We start from the raw sequence: 15,955 nt of genomic DNA on the forward strand, positions 1-15,955 counted from the left end.
AAAAGCAGTTAACATTAGTTTCAATGAGGAATAATTAGTTTCAATTAGTTTCAACTAGGGATAGTGTGCAGTCTCCATCTTTGAAGGTCTGTAAGTACAATACTAAGTTCCTAATGTATCAGGTAAATAACTGTGGCCAATTCCTTGATTTTATTTTAAGAAATATAATGTTCAAGAAAAATACCCCACAAAAGTAGTCAAACCTTATTTCTGGTTCTCTCAAGTTTAAGAGTTGGATTTGATGTTCCTTGTAGGTTGCTTCCAGCTCGAAATATTCTATGATTTTGTCCTGGGTATTGTATGTTCATTCTGAAATAGAAATTTTCAAGCAGGGTGCCAATAATCTTTGGAATATTTTGGCCAACTGGAGTATATGACATTCCAAAAGAAACTGCAAAGTAATATCTCTGCATAAAGGTTTAGATCTCTTCAAATTTTAGTCACTTAGATTTTCATTTCAGAAAGGCATTTATTTTGGCAAAGCATTAATACCAGTTCCTGTTCATAAACCAGAATATTTTAAAAGGCCACTGTGCAATTTTTTTTGTTGCCACAATCTACAGCTTCTAAAAAATAATTATTCCTTGAAACAAAAGTATGTTTCTAAAGAAAAAGCCAGCCATAAGTAACTTGAAGTCTGCTTTATTTCCAAATCTTATTTTCTGAAATGATTTCTTATGAATTGAATGCAAATTTTTCTAGACATTATTGTGTCACTTAAAGAACAATATATTAATCTTAAAATAAGAATCTAAATTTTCCAAATTTAATGGAAAGCAGTCAGAGGTTTTGTCCTGCTTAGCCAGTTTGAATTCCTATTTTTAGTGTATTTGCATGTCTTCATTCAACAGAGTAAAATAGCAGACCTTCATTCTAGTTAGCATGCAGTGTTTGCATCACTTTTCTGAAGAGGCTTAAAGAACTTTAACTTTTATAACAATATAAGTCCCTATCAATTAGATGTTGTAATTTCTCCTATAAAAGAACTCCTTTGCATAATTACTTGACTTATCATCAGAGAAACTTCTGGGTTGTGAAAATATGCTCAAACAAATTCTAAAAAGGATAATTCAGAAGGCAGTTCATAGGGCATCAGGCATTAAATAACAATATTTTGTGAATTATCTTTACTAGGGTAAAAAAAAAATGAGCAGAGAAGTACAAGCAGACAGAAATTGGGTATATTAGTTTTAAAGCAGAATAAAAATATCCAAAGGAGAAGAGGAAAAAAAATTTGTCAGACTTTTTTGTTGTGGTGGTGGTCCTTCATTGTTTTGTTTTGTTTGAAAGATGTTGTGGGTTTTGTTTTTTTTTTTTAGGTTGTTTTTCTTCCCCTGCTTTGTCCTATGTTGTCATGTCATAATTAATTAACCTAGTGAAATTGCTTCATTGCATGTCTTATTAACCCTTCCTATGTTCATTCTCTCCTGACTTAAAAGAATAATCCATTAGAATTTAACCCTGATGGCTTGAAGAAGGCTGCTGTTCAGAAAGCCCTGAAGGTAACATTAATATAGTTGTCCATTTAAGGTCACAAAAGTCATTGGAAATGCACGAATGCCTGCAACACTCTGCTTCCAACACTGGATGGGATTTCTATTGCCAGATACATATTTAGTGTAATTCTGTTTCACTTGAATTTGATTTCAAGAAGCCAGTGTCAGGATGTTGTTAAAATACTGTGCTCTGTGGTAATTTGAACTCTAGATCAGATTAGTGGAGTTCAGGCTGCTTGAGAAGACTGGGGGAAAGTGCTGAGAACTGATTTGTGGTAGTAACTAAAGAATGAAGCTGACATGAAAGCTAAGGCATCTTTTACATACTGAGTGATACCTTATCACTCAGCCCTGAATGATTGCTTTGGAATAATCTTGTTCCTGCAAGATGTTTTTAGTAGGTTTTACATCTTTTATATGACTGCTAAAGAAATGTGGGCCAGCTTTTTGGCAGGCAAACTTGGAAGGAGCTGATGTTCAGCTGGAGGAACTTGAACAAGGGACAGACTTTTAACAGGCTGTCAGCAAAGAGTCTGTCAGTACCTGGTGTTAGAGGTACATTGTATGTGTGTGCACATTGCTTAATTTGAATTAAAAATTATTCCTATTCACATATCAGCATAAGTGATAGGGTCTTTTGTCACCTCCTGTAATTTCATCATTTTATGAAGAAAGTTTCAGGCACCATTTTGTGGACAAAGAAAAAATGAAGATAATGTCACCTACCATTTTAAAACACCATGAGTTGCAGTGTAGTATGGCTTTCTTTCTGTCCTGTAAACATTTGTATTCAGTGCTTAATATTTTTTTTATTAAAAGTCATACAAAAAGAAAGGCAGCATTCATCCAAGAAAGGAGTGCTTTCTTAACTGCTTTATTTCTAAAGGAAAGTATGGTTCTAAGCAGTATGTGACATTAAAGTTAAGAATTATTAGTGGAAGTATGATGTCCAAAATGTAAGTTCAGATCAAAAAATATATCTAAACTATGCACTTTCTTAATTTAAAAATACAAAATATTTGAATCACTTGGTTATAATTGTGACCTTACATGCATTAAGATTTTAACTAACTTTCTGTTGATATACCTGACTTTTCTACAGGGTAGAACTCAAAATAACCATGTATCCTACATTTTCTAGGCTTTTTAAACTGCATTAACACCTGCTTGAGATGATTAACTTTCATGTCTAAATTTTCTTTCTGAATTGAATTTTTGTTAGATTAAATTGAAATTCATGAAAGAAACCTGTAGTTGGAATGTTCCTTTGCATATATAATCTGTTTCTAAACTGATGTTTGTTTTCACAGTTTGATGTAATGCTATACAGCTGGTGAGCAAGGCTCAGATATGGCAGATGGTTGATTCTCTAATAAAGAGTATTTGGTAAACTGTAGAAATATCCCTCACATACATTTTAGTGCATATTCTTTCTCCCCAAAAATGAAAAGTAGGGAACATCAGTGTTGGATACCACATCCAATTTAATAGTTCTACAGCACTGTATATAAAGTTCCTGAGTTTGTGCTTTCTTCATATCTTCCATCTGCATGCAATATTCATTTGGCAGTTTTAACTATGCTTCATTAGCTTTGGGGATTGTAATGCTCATTAAAAGATAAGAATTTGCATCTTACCAGTTTCATTTAAAGAAAATGGAAATTAGTCTAAAACTCCTGCTTATTAGTAGCATATTGCTTCAGCATATTCAGGTAGTTGGATGCCTTCATGTTGATATGTTCACCAGCTACTCACTAGTCTGCCATTCCAGCCAGCTGAATAAAATACTGAGAATAATAGAGAAGCATGTAGTAGAATGCCTATGATTTGTATTTTAAGATGCAAACATTTTAAGTTTCAGACGGGAGAGGTTTTGCTTTATTCTGAAGGCAAAGTTTTTGCTTTTTCTTTACCAGTCAGGAAAGAAAATAAATAGCAATCCCAACCCACTTGTTTTGCTGTCAGTTGGACACAAGGCGCAGGAAAGTAAGGTAAGTTCCTACTCTAGATTTGGCTCTGTCTTCACATATTTGGGAGCTCTGTGAGCTTGGCATTTGGCTGACAAACCATGGAACATGTGCACACACTAAGTTGCCACCAGAACTGAAACTGGCAACAAGCAGCCACGGATTACAACCTATGACTTAAAACCACCTTATCAACTAAACCATGGCACAAAGGGCCACATCCAGTATTTCTTAAACACCTCCAGGGATGGTGGCTCCACCACCTCCCTGGGCAGCCCATCCAGTGCCCAGTCACTATTTCTGTGAAGAATTTTTTTCTAATGTCTGGGCTAAACTTTGCCTGGTGCAGTTTAAGACTGTCTCCTCTTGTTCTGTCAGGTTGTCTGGGACAAGAAGCTGACCCCCACCTGGCTACAGCCTCCTTTCAGGCAGCTGCCTGTCAGGGAGTTGTAGAGAGCAATAAGGTTCCCCCTGAGCCTCCTCCAGACTAAACAAACCCAGCTCCCTCAGCTGTTCCTCATCAGACTTGTTCTCTACATCCTTCCTGGGCCTTGCTGCCCTTCTCTGCACACACCAAATAAAACACCAAACTGAAAAGTGTGCTCATATCTTAACACCACCTCTATTAGACAAACTGTTTGATAATTTGTGTACTTCCTTTTTTCTTAACTTCAGATTAGATACAAGACCAATGAACCAGTATGGGAGGAAAACTTTACTTTCTTTGTACACAATCCCAAAAGACAAGATCTTGAAGTTGAGGTATGTGTCTCACTGTCCTTAGATACTTTTATTTTCTAAGATGTTGCAGCAGTAAAAGTCACACATTGAAGGCTGTTATGAAATGAGACTAAATATAATGTGAACATGATTAAAATTATACTTAAAGTATTTTTTTTAGACCAGGAAATGAAATTTTATTTCCCTTTACTACTAAAAGGAAGAAAGACTATAGCCAGGCTCTCATATGAATAACATAGTTAATGATTGTCTTTTCTAATTAAAAAAAAAAAAATCCAAAAGTAAATTTGGTATGCTAGTTTGGAACTAGGAATCTTTCCTCTCTCACACCAAGGAAGTATTCACTTTATCCAAATACTGTGTGTCCCTTTACATTGTTGACATGTCCTTTACATAGTTTTAAGAGACTGAAGTGTAAATGAGGACTGTCTTAGTCACCCTTTCTCTAATAGCTGTGGGAATTCATTTTCACACGGACAGTTTGGAAACATGTAGTTACTTTGCTCAAAGGTCTGGTAGATGTAGATGTGGTGGTGGTTACTTTTCTGTCTTACTTTTGCTGTAGAAGGTAAGGTTGAAGAAACAAGGCATTGAGTATATTTGTTTTTTCCTCCTTCAATGTAAAGTAATCTTAAAATCAGGGAAATCTGGTTTAAGAACAAACTACTTTCCATATTGTTTGAATTTTTTTTTTCTGAATAAAAATGTAATTTCTTTCTTTGAATTCTTACAAAGCAGATGATACACAGTAACTTAATTTCTGTGTTCCTTCAGGTGAGGGATGAACAACACCAGTGTTCTCTGGGGAACTTCAAGCTGCCTCTAAGCCAGTTGCTAGAGAGTGAAGATTTAACTATGCATCAGCGATTCCACCTGAGCAACTCTGGTCCCAACAGCACTATAAACATGAAGATTGCACTCAGGGTACTCTAAAACCTTTCCCACTGCAAACATCTGAAAGCATATTTAGGGCTGTGGTGACTCCTGGTCTGCCAGCTTTTGAAGAAGCCAGTGCAGTTCCTTTGATGTCACCTGCCAAGTGTCTTTGGTTGTGCAGAGCTATCAGTACACAGAGATAGCCTCTAATTTAAATATATTCCATTTGAAAACTGTACAATGCTCAGCATTCACCTGCATTAATTAGAACCAAGGTCCCCTGTGATTTTAGGCTTGGAAATCATGTTTGAAACCTGAATTCCTTCAAATCTCTTTTGAACTCAGTGGGCTACAGATCAGTGAAAAAGCTTCCATCTAGAAATGGAACTGAGGTTTTGATGGTTTTAAAAAACAGAGAATATAAGGAAAGGAAGTACCTGCATAGTACTGGAACAATTCAAACCAGCTTTCAAGCATGTTGGAGTTTTGAAAGCAAAACTTCCATACCTGAAAGTTGGTTTGTCTTTTTTCTCCATCTAAATTACTTGGTTTAATAAGGTACTATATCTCTTTGCAAACACTGTCACACTTGTGTTATTTTTCTTTCTAAAGCACTTTGTTGCTTAGGTGTCATTAATGAATTAAAGTAACATATAAAAGAGAAAGTAAGAACAATGAGAAAAAATTGTGATGTAAAATTAAATTTCAAAAGAGTAGAAGAAAAAATTACAGAATATCTTTCCAGATGGCTAGAACTGCAGAGTAAATAGCATTTACACCAGAATATGGGAAGGGAATAATGAGGAGAATAATTCTTAATGAATGGAGAATTTTACATTGTTTTATAGTTACTGCAGTTGCCATGAAGAAGGTAGACATGTGTTTTGTCATGTAAAGCATTTCATAGTGAAGAGTTAGTAATTGTGAATGGTTTTGGTCCTGCTTCAGTGTCTCAGCTTTACAACTTGTCACTAATCAGTATTCTTGTAATTTCTTCCTGTTTCTTATACTACAAAATAGTAACATTATGTGTATTTTCCTGTATCCAGGTCCTTTCTCTTGAAAAGCAGGCAAGATCTCCAGATCATCAACACTCAGCCCAAGTAAAAAGGCCGTCTCTTTCCAAAGATGCAAGAAAATCATCTTTTAAGCCTCAGGTTCCTGTCTCGCCAACATCTGATCCAAACAAGCCCGCTCCAGCATCCCCAGTGACTGACAGTGATAAAAAGACTGACACAGCTGATAAAAGTCAGCCTCCCAATGCCAGCCCGCAGTGGCCAACAGATCTGAGCCGCAGCTCCTCCAGTCTCCACGCCTCCAGCTTCTCCTACTCGCCCAGCCACCTGTCGGTGAAGGAGCCCACGCCCAGCATCGCCTCGGACATCTCCCTGCCCATCGCCACGCAGGAGCTGCGCCAGAGGCTCCGGCAGCTCGAGAAGTACGGCTTCACTGGTGGCTTCTGCAGCACATCCCAGCTGATTCACAGAGTGCCACCAAGCAGGAGTGCTTAGTTCACCTGTCAGAAATGTTCTTTACTGTTCAGTCTTTGGGATTTTCTGCTTCTTCCTGGTACCTCAGACAGAAGCTGCAATTAGAAGTTCCTTACCATTGTGATCGTCTGCTAGATAAAGTCCCACTTCTCATAGCTGCACTTTGTAGTTTCATGGCAGTAGTTGCCTGTTTCACCACTGAATGCTATTAGCACTAATGAAGCCAATTAAGCTGGAAATGGTTGGTCTTTTAAAATAATTCAGAGGGATATTAGACTATAAAGAATGTTAAATGGGCAGTCAGTTACTGTGCAGTCACTGAAGATTGCTGCAGACATGCTTTTTTAAATTCTTCAATTTGTTTTTCACTTGTCTCAGTGGGCAGCTATACTTACCAAGTACAGACAGCTGAGCAGCCATCCTGCTCTGAGTAGGAGACTGGAAACTATTCATTCCCTATTCATCAAGCTTCTCTGTGAATCTAAGTAGAAAGATTTTAATTTTTTATTTGCAAGGGGTTGAACCAATTCATCTTTTTCTCTGTTCTGTTCTGTTCATAGAATCAACTGAGTCATAGAGGTTGGACAGAATCTCTGTTTGATCATCCCTCTGCTCTAAGCAGATTCCTCTTCAAAGTTAGATCAGGTTTCTTGGGCCTTGCCCAAACAACTTTTGGTTATCTCCGAGGATCGAGATGCCATAGCTTGTTCAGCAACTCCAGTGCTTAACCACTCCACTTTTAAAACAGTCTTCCTTATTTCTATTGAAATTTGTCTTGCTGCAGCTTGACTATGGTCTCTTGTTATTTTACTTTGTGCAGCCATGAGTATTCTGAATTATCTTCTCTAAAGTGTCTGCTTTAAGTAATGGAAGGGCTGCAGTTGAGTCTGCTGTTGGCTCTCTCTTCAATTTGTACAAGTACACCACCTGCTTAGGTGCTCCAGACCCCCATTTATCTTCATAGTCACATGCTAACTTGTCTTGACTTTGTCAGGCTCTCTCCTAGTCCAAAACTGAGTTAGAGTTTGTTATTGTGATAAAGATTGAAGTACTACTCCTCATGCAATGCACAAATGTCATACTTTGTCATTTGGTAAGAGTGGTAAAGCTGCAGGTAATGAGGCTCTTTATTGCAGACCACATGCTTAGATTATTATTATTTTTTAAATTTCAACTAAGAAAATACTGAAATTAAATCTTTATTCTATTTTTTTTAAAGTGAATTACTTGCGAATTTTAACGGATCAATCACTTTGTAGTAGATATTCACAAAACAGACACTCTTCTCCCTTGAAGATAAGATATCCTTTACGTGACTGAGAAATGGCAAATATGGCACATACAGTCCTGTGTGATATGGAAAAAACTTACAGTCAGTTCACACAAACTAAAATGAGCATTTCATGGAGATGAGGGAACTGCATATGCTGGCCATTCATAAAACACAAGTTCTTAAGCATGGTGCTTGCTTTTCACTTAAACACGACCTGTAATTGTAAATTTTTTCTAATCTTCTTTTCGTGGTGATAAAAACTATAAAAAAGTAAAATGGTTGTGTTTATACTGAGCTTTTATGACAGGAAGTAGATGTAAATGATCGCTATTTAATGCCAAGGATATCTACATTTCTATGATATGAGAATTTAGAAAAGAATGAGCTGCTCTTCTAATTGGCTTCTGGCCTTAGGTAAGAATGGCCCATGCCTGAGGTTTTCATTGCAGTTAGCACTATTATTCTTTCCAATATCCTAGATGCTGCTTTGATGTTTATTTTAGGGCAAGCAAGTTCTTTACTTGTAATGAATAAAGTCCCATATTCCTAACGACAAGAATACCTGGCCTATTTTGGATAGCAGAGTTGTTGGCCAAGGAACTGAAGTACGAGAATCTGATGAGGATATGCTCACACATTTACACATGTTCTCTTATTTTCCATTGGTCTAGAGAAGTTAAATGGATAATTTCTGGGAAAGCTGCTCAGTTAAGGCTTACTTTTAATGTGTATTTTAAAAACTAAGCATAATGTTCTGCTTTTTCCTGCAGTGGAACAACTCTGGGGCAATCTCCATTAGGACAGATTCAGCTAACAATTCGTCATAGTTCACAAAGAAACAAACTGATTGTGGTGGTGCATTCCTGCAGGTGAGCATACAATACACAATTTCATATCTGGGCATATTTCTTTATAAAGTGTGTCCTATCCTGACTTACTCTTAAGTGGATTGGTTAATCTTTATTATTTTTAAAACAACATATGCATAAATACAAAAATATACAAAGCTGTACTCAGAATCAGGAAAAACTTTGTGGAAGCTTTTGCTCTGATTTTATATTTGTCTATTATGCCTCTGTCAGATTTTAAATGAAAATGACATTCTGATTTTTATCAGCAGTATCTGAAAGCTGTTTCTAAGAGACTGATTTTTTTATGGAATGACCAAAACACATGATTTCTAAAAAGCCATATCCAAACTTCAAATTAGAATTCAGGAAACATTGCATTCCTACCTCTGCTCTCTGCTTACTTGTCATCTGGTCTTGTACAAGTCACTCCACATCATATTTTGTACAGGGGAACTGCTTCATGTACTAAATTATGTGATGGTAGTGTAGACATTTATATTCAGCAATGTGTTGATTTTCTAAGTGCTTTTCCTTGGTTTTCACTTTCCCAGAAATCTGATAGCGTTTTCTGAAGAAGGATCCGATCCCTACGTGCGAATGTATTTATTGCCTGATAAGAGACGATCAGGAAGAAGAAAAACACATGTATCAAAGAAGACATTAAACCCAGTGTTTGATCAAATGTAAGTTCTAAACTATGTGTAGTAGTTTTGTATCATGTAATTACAAAGCTGTCAAATCAAGATTTCTCTGCTTACTGAAGGGTGAGCTATTTTAAGTTCCTGGTTGTCAGCATTAGACTTGATCATACTTTTCTGCTGTAACAGCTCTTCTATCCTTCCATTCCCTGTTATCACTATAGCCCTTCTTGCTGTTAGCAGCCACTTGTGTCTTTTCTGCCTTCCTACATGAGCTCCATGCCCCTGTGCTGGTAGCTCAGCTGCAGGATTTGCTCTCCTGGCAGGTGGTGAGAACACGAGTGCCTTTAGCTGGCCAGTGCTGCTGATCTCCCTTCCTGCCAGAAAGCTTGGCAGGCTGAGTGCCTGGCTGATGCTGCCAGCCACTGCCTGTGCATGATCACATTGCTCAGTCACTCTGTGGCACTTCTCAGCATCCAGGGAGTCAGGAAATTTCCTTGTAAATTATATCCTGGCTCATATGTTGGAAGTTGTACCAGCTTATGCAATATTATATTGCATAAAAATCCTTATCCTTGCACTCATCTTTTTGATAGTAGTTTCACTCACATGTCTGCCCCTTACTCTGCCACCCATCACTTTTCAATAAAGACCTTTCTCTACTGACAGCAAATAAACTCAGATAAAACACCACTTCAGTCCCTTCTGTCCAAGGCAAATCTGTAAATCATTAGTTAGAGGCTCCAGCACATTTTCTCAGTAGTGCAGATCTCTCCTGTTCATTCCAGGTAATAGATTTATTTCACCATGCCCTTTCCAAGGGAAATGTATTGCAAAGCAATAAAGCTGTTTAAGAACTGTCGTGACAAATAGATTTAGTTTGTGGTATAACCTTGTCCTGACTTTGTCTAAGTTTCAGCTCTAGCAAAAAGCTATGTTTGATAGTTCTCTTTAGCCAGCAAGGAAAGAAAAGGAGCTCTGGCTATCAAGTACCAAGGATCAGTAAGACTGACCAATCTTTTCCTTTTGGAAAATGCTAATACGGAGCTGTCAGTACAGTAGGATTCCACATTCTCTTTTCTCTAGAGTCAGTGCTTGACCTTTGCTTCCTTTTGTCTTGTTCATGTGTTTGTTTTATCCTACCAGTGGCCTCTAGAGGCCAAAGGTAACAGAAGTCTCAAACATTTGATGTTGATATTGATCACAGTTTTCAAGAAAAAATTTAGGCAAAACATTGGGATTTTTTTCTTCATTTGTCTCAGACCTCATTTTTTAGTTTGGGGAGGGAGATGGTTTGGTTTTGATTTGAGTGGCTGTAGGAACTGAACTTGGATCTCTGGTGTAGAATTCCCTCTAAAGCATCTCTTTGCCTGTCAGGTTTGATTTCAGTGTTTCCCTGCCTGAAGTACAGAGAAGAACACTAGATGTAGCAGTGAAGAACAGTGGTGGATTCTTGTCCAAAGATAAAGGGCTGCTTGGCAAAGTAAGTTGACAATAAGCAAATTCTGTTAATATAGCTTGTTATTATATAAAAGAAAAATCCTCTTGACATATGAGTTAGTGTGGATTGAAGCCTGATTCAGGTACGAAGCTTTCAAAAATTACAGGTGCCTTAGATGTCAGGCTTCATTAAGGGAAGGACCAAACTGCAGAGCCAGACTTAGAAAGATGAGAGTGGTAAGTTCACAGTAACAAAAGAAATGTGCTTGTCAGACTTACTAATCATGCTGTCAGAGAAAGGAAAGAACCAGTAGAAACCAGGCAGTATTTCAGAAAATGTTCAGACAAAACTGGAAAGACAAACGAGTACTTAGGGAAACACACAGTAATTAAATTCCCAGTTTGTAAAATCCATGAGAAAGAGCTGCTACTGGAGACATTCCCAATGCCAACACCAGCTGTTGTGTTTGTAACTTCAGTGTTCTATAGGCACACATTAAATCACTCGATTTGCTACACACGTGATTTGGAGCATGAAAAAGGAATAGTAAATTCCTACACCCTTTCAAATTGCCATATCTGAGCTCTGTGAAGAGGATGAGAGAGACACAGAATCATGGTCAGTTCATGGTGAGCAGTGTCCTCAATTTTCCTGTTCATCTGGAAGGCTGTTAGTAGGAACACATCTGCTGATTGCCACTGCCATGCTGTGACATGCTCTGGGACTGTACCACTGAAGGGTATGGATTTTAAGGTCAAAAACAGCAACTTGAAACTTTAGGCAGATAGCAGAGAGCTGTGATGACAAGGATATAAAATACATCATTTACCAATCTTTAATAGAAATAGAATGAAAGGCACACACAGTGCATTGACTGGTAATTTAACTTTCCACAGTTATTAATACCTCTGGCATCTGAAGAACTTGCTAAAGGCTGGACCCAGTGGTAAGTATAACATTTCCTTTTTTAATAATAGTACTACATGCTAACAACTACTGTGTTAATAGTTTTAATAATACATGCTAAATGTAAAAAAACCAATCCTTTGGTATTTTCTTTTTCAGGTATGATTTGACAGAAGATGGTACAAGGCCACAGGGTGCAAGTTAGGCCCATGGACACCAGGAATTCCTCACACATAATTTTGCCAACCTTTATATATTTTTAACGCGTTGTTTTCAGAGATGTACCAATATTATTTTTATAGCTTTACTGATTTAGTTCTTAGACACATCCCCAATAATTTTATAACACTTTGTCATTTTATGTAGACATAACCTTCCTCATTGTTAAACTTTATATTTTATTTTGCTAAACAGTTCTATGTGTTACTGTAATGTGCAATAGTACAGTAAAGTAACCTTTTGTGTTTAAATTGATCTTTATGATGGCTGTACCTATTAGAAAGTGAAAAGAACATGTTCTGCTGTTTTTCTGCCTTGTTTTATATCTCACCAAGGTATACTGTACCATGTAAATATATACTATTTTTTTATAATTCTTTCATGCTGGTTTGAATTCAGAAGAAAATTAGATAAAGGATGCAGATATTTTCTTCTAAATGCATGTTAATTTCTTCAGATGAATCTCTTTTGTCTTTGCAGCACAATGGTCTTAATCATTTTGTGATACTCTGCAAAAAGAAACTGCAGAAAAACATTTTACTTTATTGTGTTTCTGGCCCAGTGGGGCTAGCTTAAAATGTATAAAACATTAACATTTTAATATTTATATATAAATGTATTATTGGGAAATCATGCTATAGAATATTATAAATAAAAAAGAGAATTCTATAAATATTGTATAAAAACAGGATGAGGTCCACAAATAACAGTTTCTAAATCCGAGTTTTCATTTAATGGAGTAAACATAACAAACAGTACAGTTTTATTATACAGGTTCAGTTGGATTTTGTTATTTATTCTTGTACTCTGGAGTACTAGACGTGATCTTTTGAAGGTATGAGGACATAGATTTTTCTGTATGATAAAGAAGATGTCTAAACACTTTAAACTGTCCATACCACCATGTTACACTGATTTATAAGTAGACAAATCAGCTTGCAAGTTCAGTTCATATAGCAGGCATATGTACAAGACATATGTTATTTTTATTATACAGTACTGTGTTAAAATAGTATGTTATGCTATACCTTCTGTAATCCTCAAATGTACACCAGTAGGTAAGAAAGTGGGGAACTGAGATTAAATTGACTGTCCTTGACAGTTGCTTCATTGCTGCTTAGTATGTTTGGTGCATGAACAAAATGCACATCAGTGGTCCAGGCAGGTTTCTGAGCAATGCTGTCCTTCTCCTGAAGCATTGCCATGGGCTGGGCAGGAGGCAGCAGGGACACACCATCAGCACAGACTGATCCAGGCAGGCAGGATCTGAAGGGAGACTATCAGCCCCAACAGCTGAGCTCATAACTCTAACTTTATGAATTATGGGACTTCTTTTTTGTATTCAGAACTGGTTTTTCTTTTTCTGGTAAGTTTTTTCAGACTGTTAGAAAAATGTGCATTAAGAATCCAAGAGAACTGCTTGGCTTTTGGAAAGCCAGTGTCCTCATCCTTTGAGAAGTATGCAATTAGACAGAGTATATTATTTAGCTACGATTCTAGAATGATGTCTCAGCCAAGAAAGAATTTTAAAGCAGAATGATTAACTCCTGAAATTAGCTTTATTGTAAGAAAACTGACAGAACCTTAACTCTAGATGTAGAATTTGCCTACATTACTAGATGTACCAAAGTGCCTACCATAGATGTAGCTTTTTGTCTTTTTCAAGTCTAAAAATTTAAGTTTGTCTAAATTCAATTTAATATGAACATTTGTTATGGTTATGTGTGACCTGCACCATACACCTCTATACGGTGATGGCCTTCTCATTGCCACATTTTATACATGACAATTTTATCAAACAATCTTACATTGCAATTTGTACTGTAACTGCTGTCACTGGGCTGGACAATAGAGATTCTTTGTAAGGAAACATTTCCAATTGAAGGCTTCACTGTATATTGAAATGTATGAGTAGCTATATATTCACTCATCTCTTCATATTAAATATATTATGAAATATATATTTTCTTTGCTAGTTCTCCATTAAGATGTTAAGAATGGAAAGACAGAGAATTGTTCTTAATGCAATTGTTCCAAATGCTAATCTGAATAAATGAGGTCTAAGAGTGGCAGTTCAGCATAATTGTCTTTTGCCTTTCTTCAGTCTGAGGTGGAAGGATTTTTTGCTCTACATCTTGGCCAGCAGCTGCACAGAGTTTGATCTGCAGCCAACAAATAGGGTGTTAAACTGATTCAGTGTTTCAAGTCTTAAGTGAAGTCTGGGGACAGAAAACTGCACTTGAACAAAAAACATTTCTGTCTTCTAAAGTCTCAAGGTGGAAAATAATGCTGTGTTCAGGCAAATGTGAAAGAATAGCACAAAGTGAGTAATTGAATAAAGAATATAGGGCAGGTTTTCAAAATAGCTCCCTACCTAAAATTAGGGATTGGTTCTTAGAGATCCCATTTTCCATTTAGGAATCTGAAATAAAGAAGTTGAACTGTCACTGCAATTCAGCAACTAGGATTCCCATAGTCTATAATCAGTTCTGGATGCCAGATTTTCAGAAACATTCTCCTGAGTGAATTTGGATCAGACTGTGAGTGCCTAGATGAGATTGATTCTTTGGATAGTGGATGCAACTTTTGTATTACCAAATTCCAGTTGTTCCATTTATATGGAAGTAGAAAGGACAATTTTGCCTCTGGGCAAAAATTGCACCTCATTATCAAGTCATTTATTCAATGTCAACTGATAGCTTTTCATGTAGTTCTTGTTTATCCTGTGCCTTAAAATATGAACATATGAAGATGTTTAAGAAATGGTTAAAAAATAAGCTTTGTTACCTGTATGTACCAACACATGTTCTGTACTATTGAAACTGTTTTTAGAATTACTCTGCTTCACTGACAAGAAAACCAGCTTTCTTAACTACAGCAGTGGTATAACTCAAACTCAAATCAGCATGCATATCACTTGGAAGTGGACTAAAAAAGTTTTAATTTTCTGTCTTGAATCCTTTATCAGAGCTGCAGCAAATGGTGAGAGTTAAAATGAGAACAAAGGGTAATCAATTTTGTACAGGTTGCCTTTTTTGCTCATGTAATTCTACATTATGATGCATGTATTTATTCAATAAATGGTTCGTATGGAAGTCGGCGTGTTGCTTCCCTCTACACACAGACCCCTTCTCCTCTCTTGCATATCCCTGTTCTAACTGGTAATACAATGAATTGGATTTTTAAAATAGTCCTGTATCCAGACTCCTGTAACCTAGGGAGCCTCGCTATAAGGTCTGTACGCAGATTTTTGGAACTTACATGAGAGAAAGTGGAGTGAGAAGTGCAGGACACTTCATGGGGATTTCTGTGCTTGTCGTTCTGGAACAGTACATCCTTTGTTCAACTTCAGTGTCTAAATTTTATTTTTCTCTTAAATTGATCAATTGAACAAATTGTCATAATTCTAGCACTTATTAATTAATTGTCTTTAATTATCTTTCAAAAAGACCTAGAACTTTATTTAATTGCCTTAGATTTAGAATCAGCAGCTTTCTACCAACGGCATTCTTTCCTATTCTTTCATTAGGTTGGTAAGGCTAATTGATGAAAAATATAATGATGTACTGCATAAATAAGAAAAAGGGTGTTCTATCCTCTATCCATTCCAGAAAAACTGCCATGGAAATCATGCTCTCTGCATGAAACATTAATTTATAATTAGTTATAATTCTACCACTAATTATGATAACCTCTTCCCATAAACAGTTACAGCTTGTCTGAATTCATAATATTCAGTCAGTTTTCACCAGCCATAAATAAAAGCTGCAAAACTTCATCAACCAGGCACTATCCCATTTAGAATGGGCCTGACTGCATAATCTTTAATGTTACTAACTACAAAATTATGTTCCTCTTTGATTTGTTTTTTTTTTTTTCCTTAAACGGAGATGTGTCCCTTTTTTAGCAGAATAAAAACAATCTGCTAATCAGCAGGAAGGCAGCTAAAGCCAAGGAAAAGCATAGCTGTCTCCACATGTCCCTCATGGCAAGGTGGTTCTGGATTGCACACTCCCTGGCAGTGCCAGTACTGATCAGGTGTCAGCATTTTCCTCAC

At 36.7% G+C, this 15,955-nt stretch overlaps 1 protein-coding gene across 3 annotated transcripts in view; it reads left to right on the plus strand.

Annotated features, from left to right (window-relative positions):
• The window catches only part of ESYT2 (extended synaptotagmin 2), an 81,081-nt gene extending 66,088 nt beyond the window's left edge, over positions 1 to 14,993 (plus strand). For 2 of the 3 annotated variants that reach the window (XM_041408528.1, XM_041408530.1), the window contains 9 exons: positions 3,413 to 3,487; positions 4,139 to 4,225; positions 4,979 to 5,128; positions 6,130 to 6,518; positions 8,614 to 8,712; positions 9,246 to 9,377; positions 10,710 to 10,815; positions 11,670 to 11,719; positions 11,839 to 14,993. In XM_041408528.1, the coding sequence (XP_041264462.1) occupies positions 3,413 to 3,487; positions 4,139 to 4,225; positions 4,979 to 5,128; positions 6,130 to 6,518; positions 8,614 to 8,712; positions 9,246 to 9,377; positions 10,710 to 10,815; positions 11,670 to 11,719; positions 11,839 to 11,884 (1,134 nt within the window). In that variant the 3' untranslated portion in view covers positions 11,885 to 14,993. Of the gene's footprint in view, positions 1 to 1,439; positions 1,503 to 3,412; positions 3,488 to 4,138; positions 4,226 to 4,978; positions 5,129 to 6,129; positions 6,519 to 8,613; positions 8,713 to 9,245; positions 9,378 to 10,709; positions 10,816 to 11,669; positions 11,720 to 11,838 lie in introns of all 3 variants that reach the window. The other variant, XM_041408529.1, reaches the window with a different exon arrangement.
• The last annotated feature ends 962 nt before the right edge of the window (positions 14,994 to 15,955 follow it).

Source organism: Onychostruthus taczanowskii, unplaced genomic scaffold, assembly GCF_017590055.1.
Source record: "Onychostruthus taczanowskii isolate IOZ18803 unplaced genomic scaffold, ASM1759005v1 scaffold3, whole genome shotgun sequence".
Classification (NCBI taxonomy): domain Eukaryota; kingdom Metazoa; phylum Chordata; class Aves; order Passeriformes; family Passeridae; genus Onychostruthus; species Onychostruthus taczanowskii.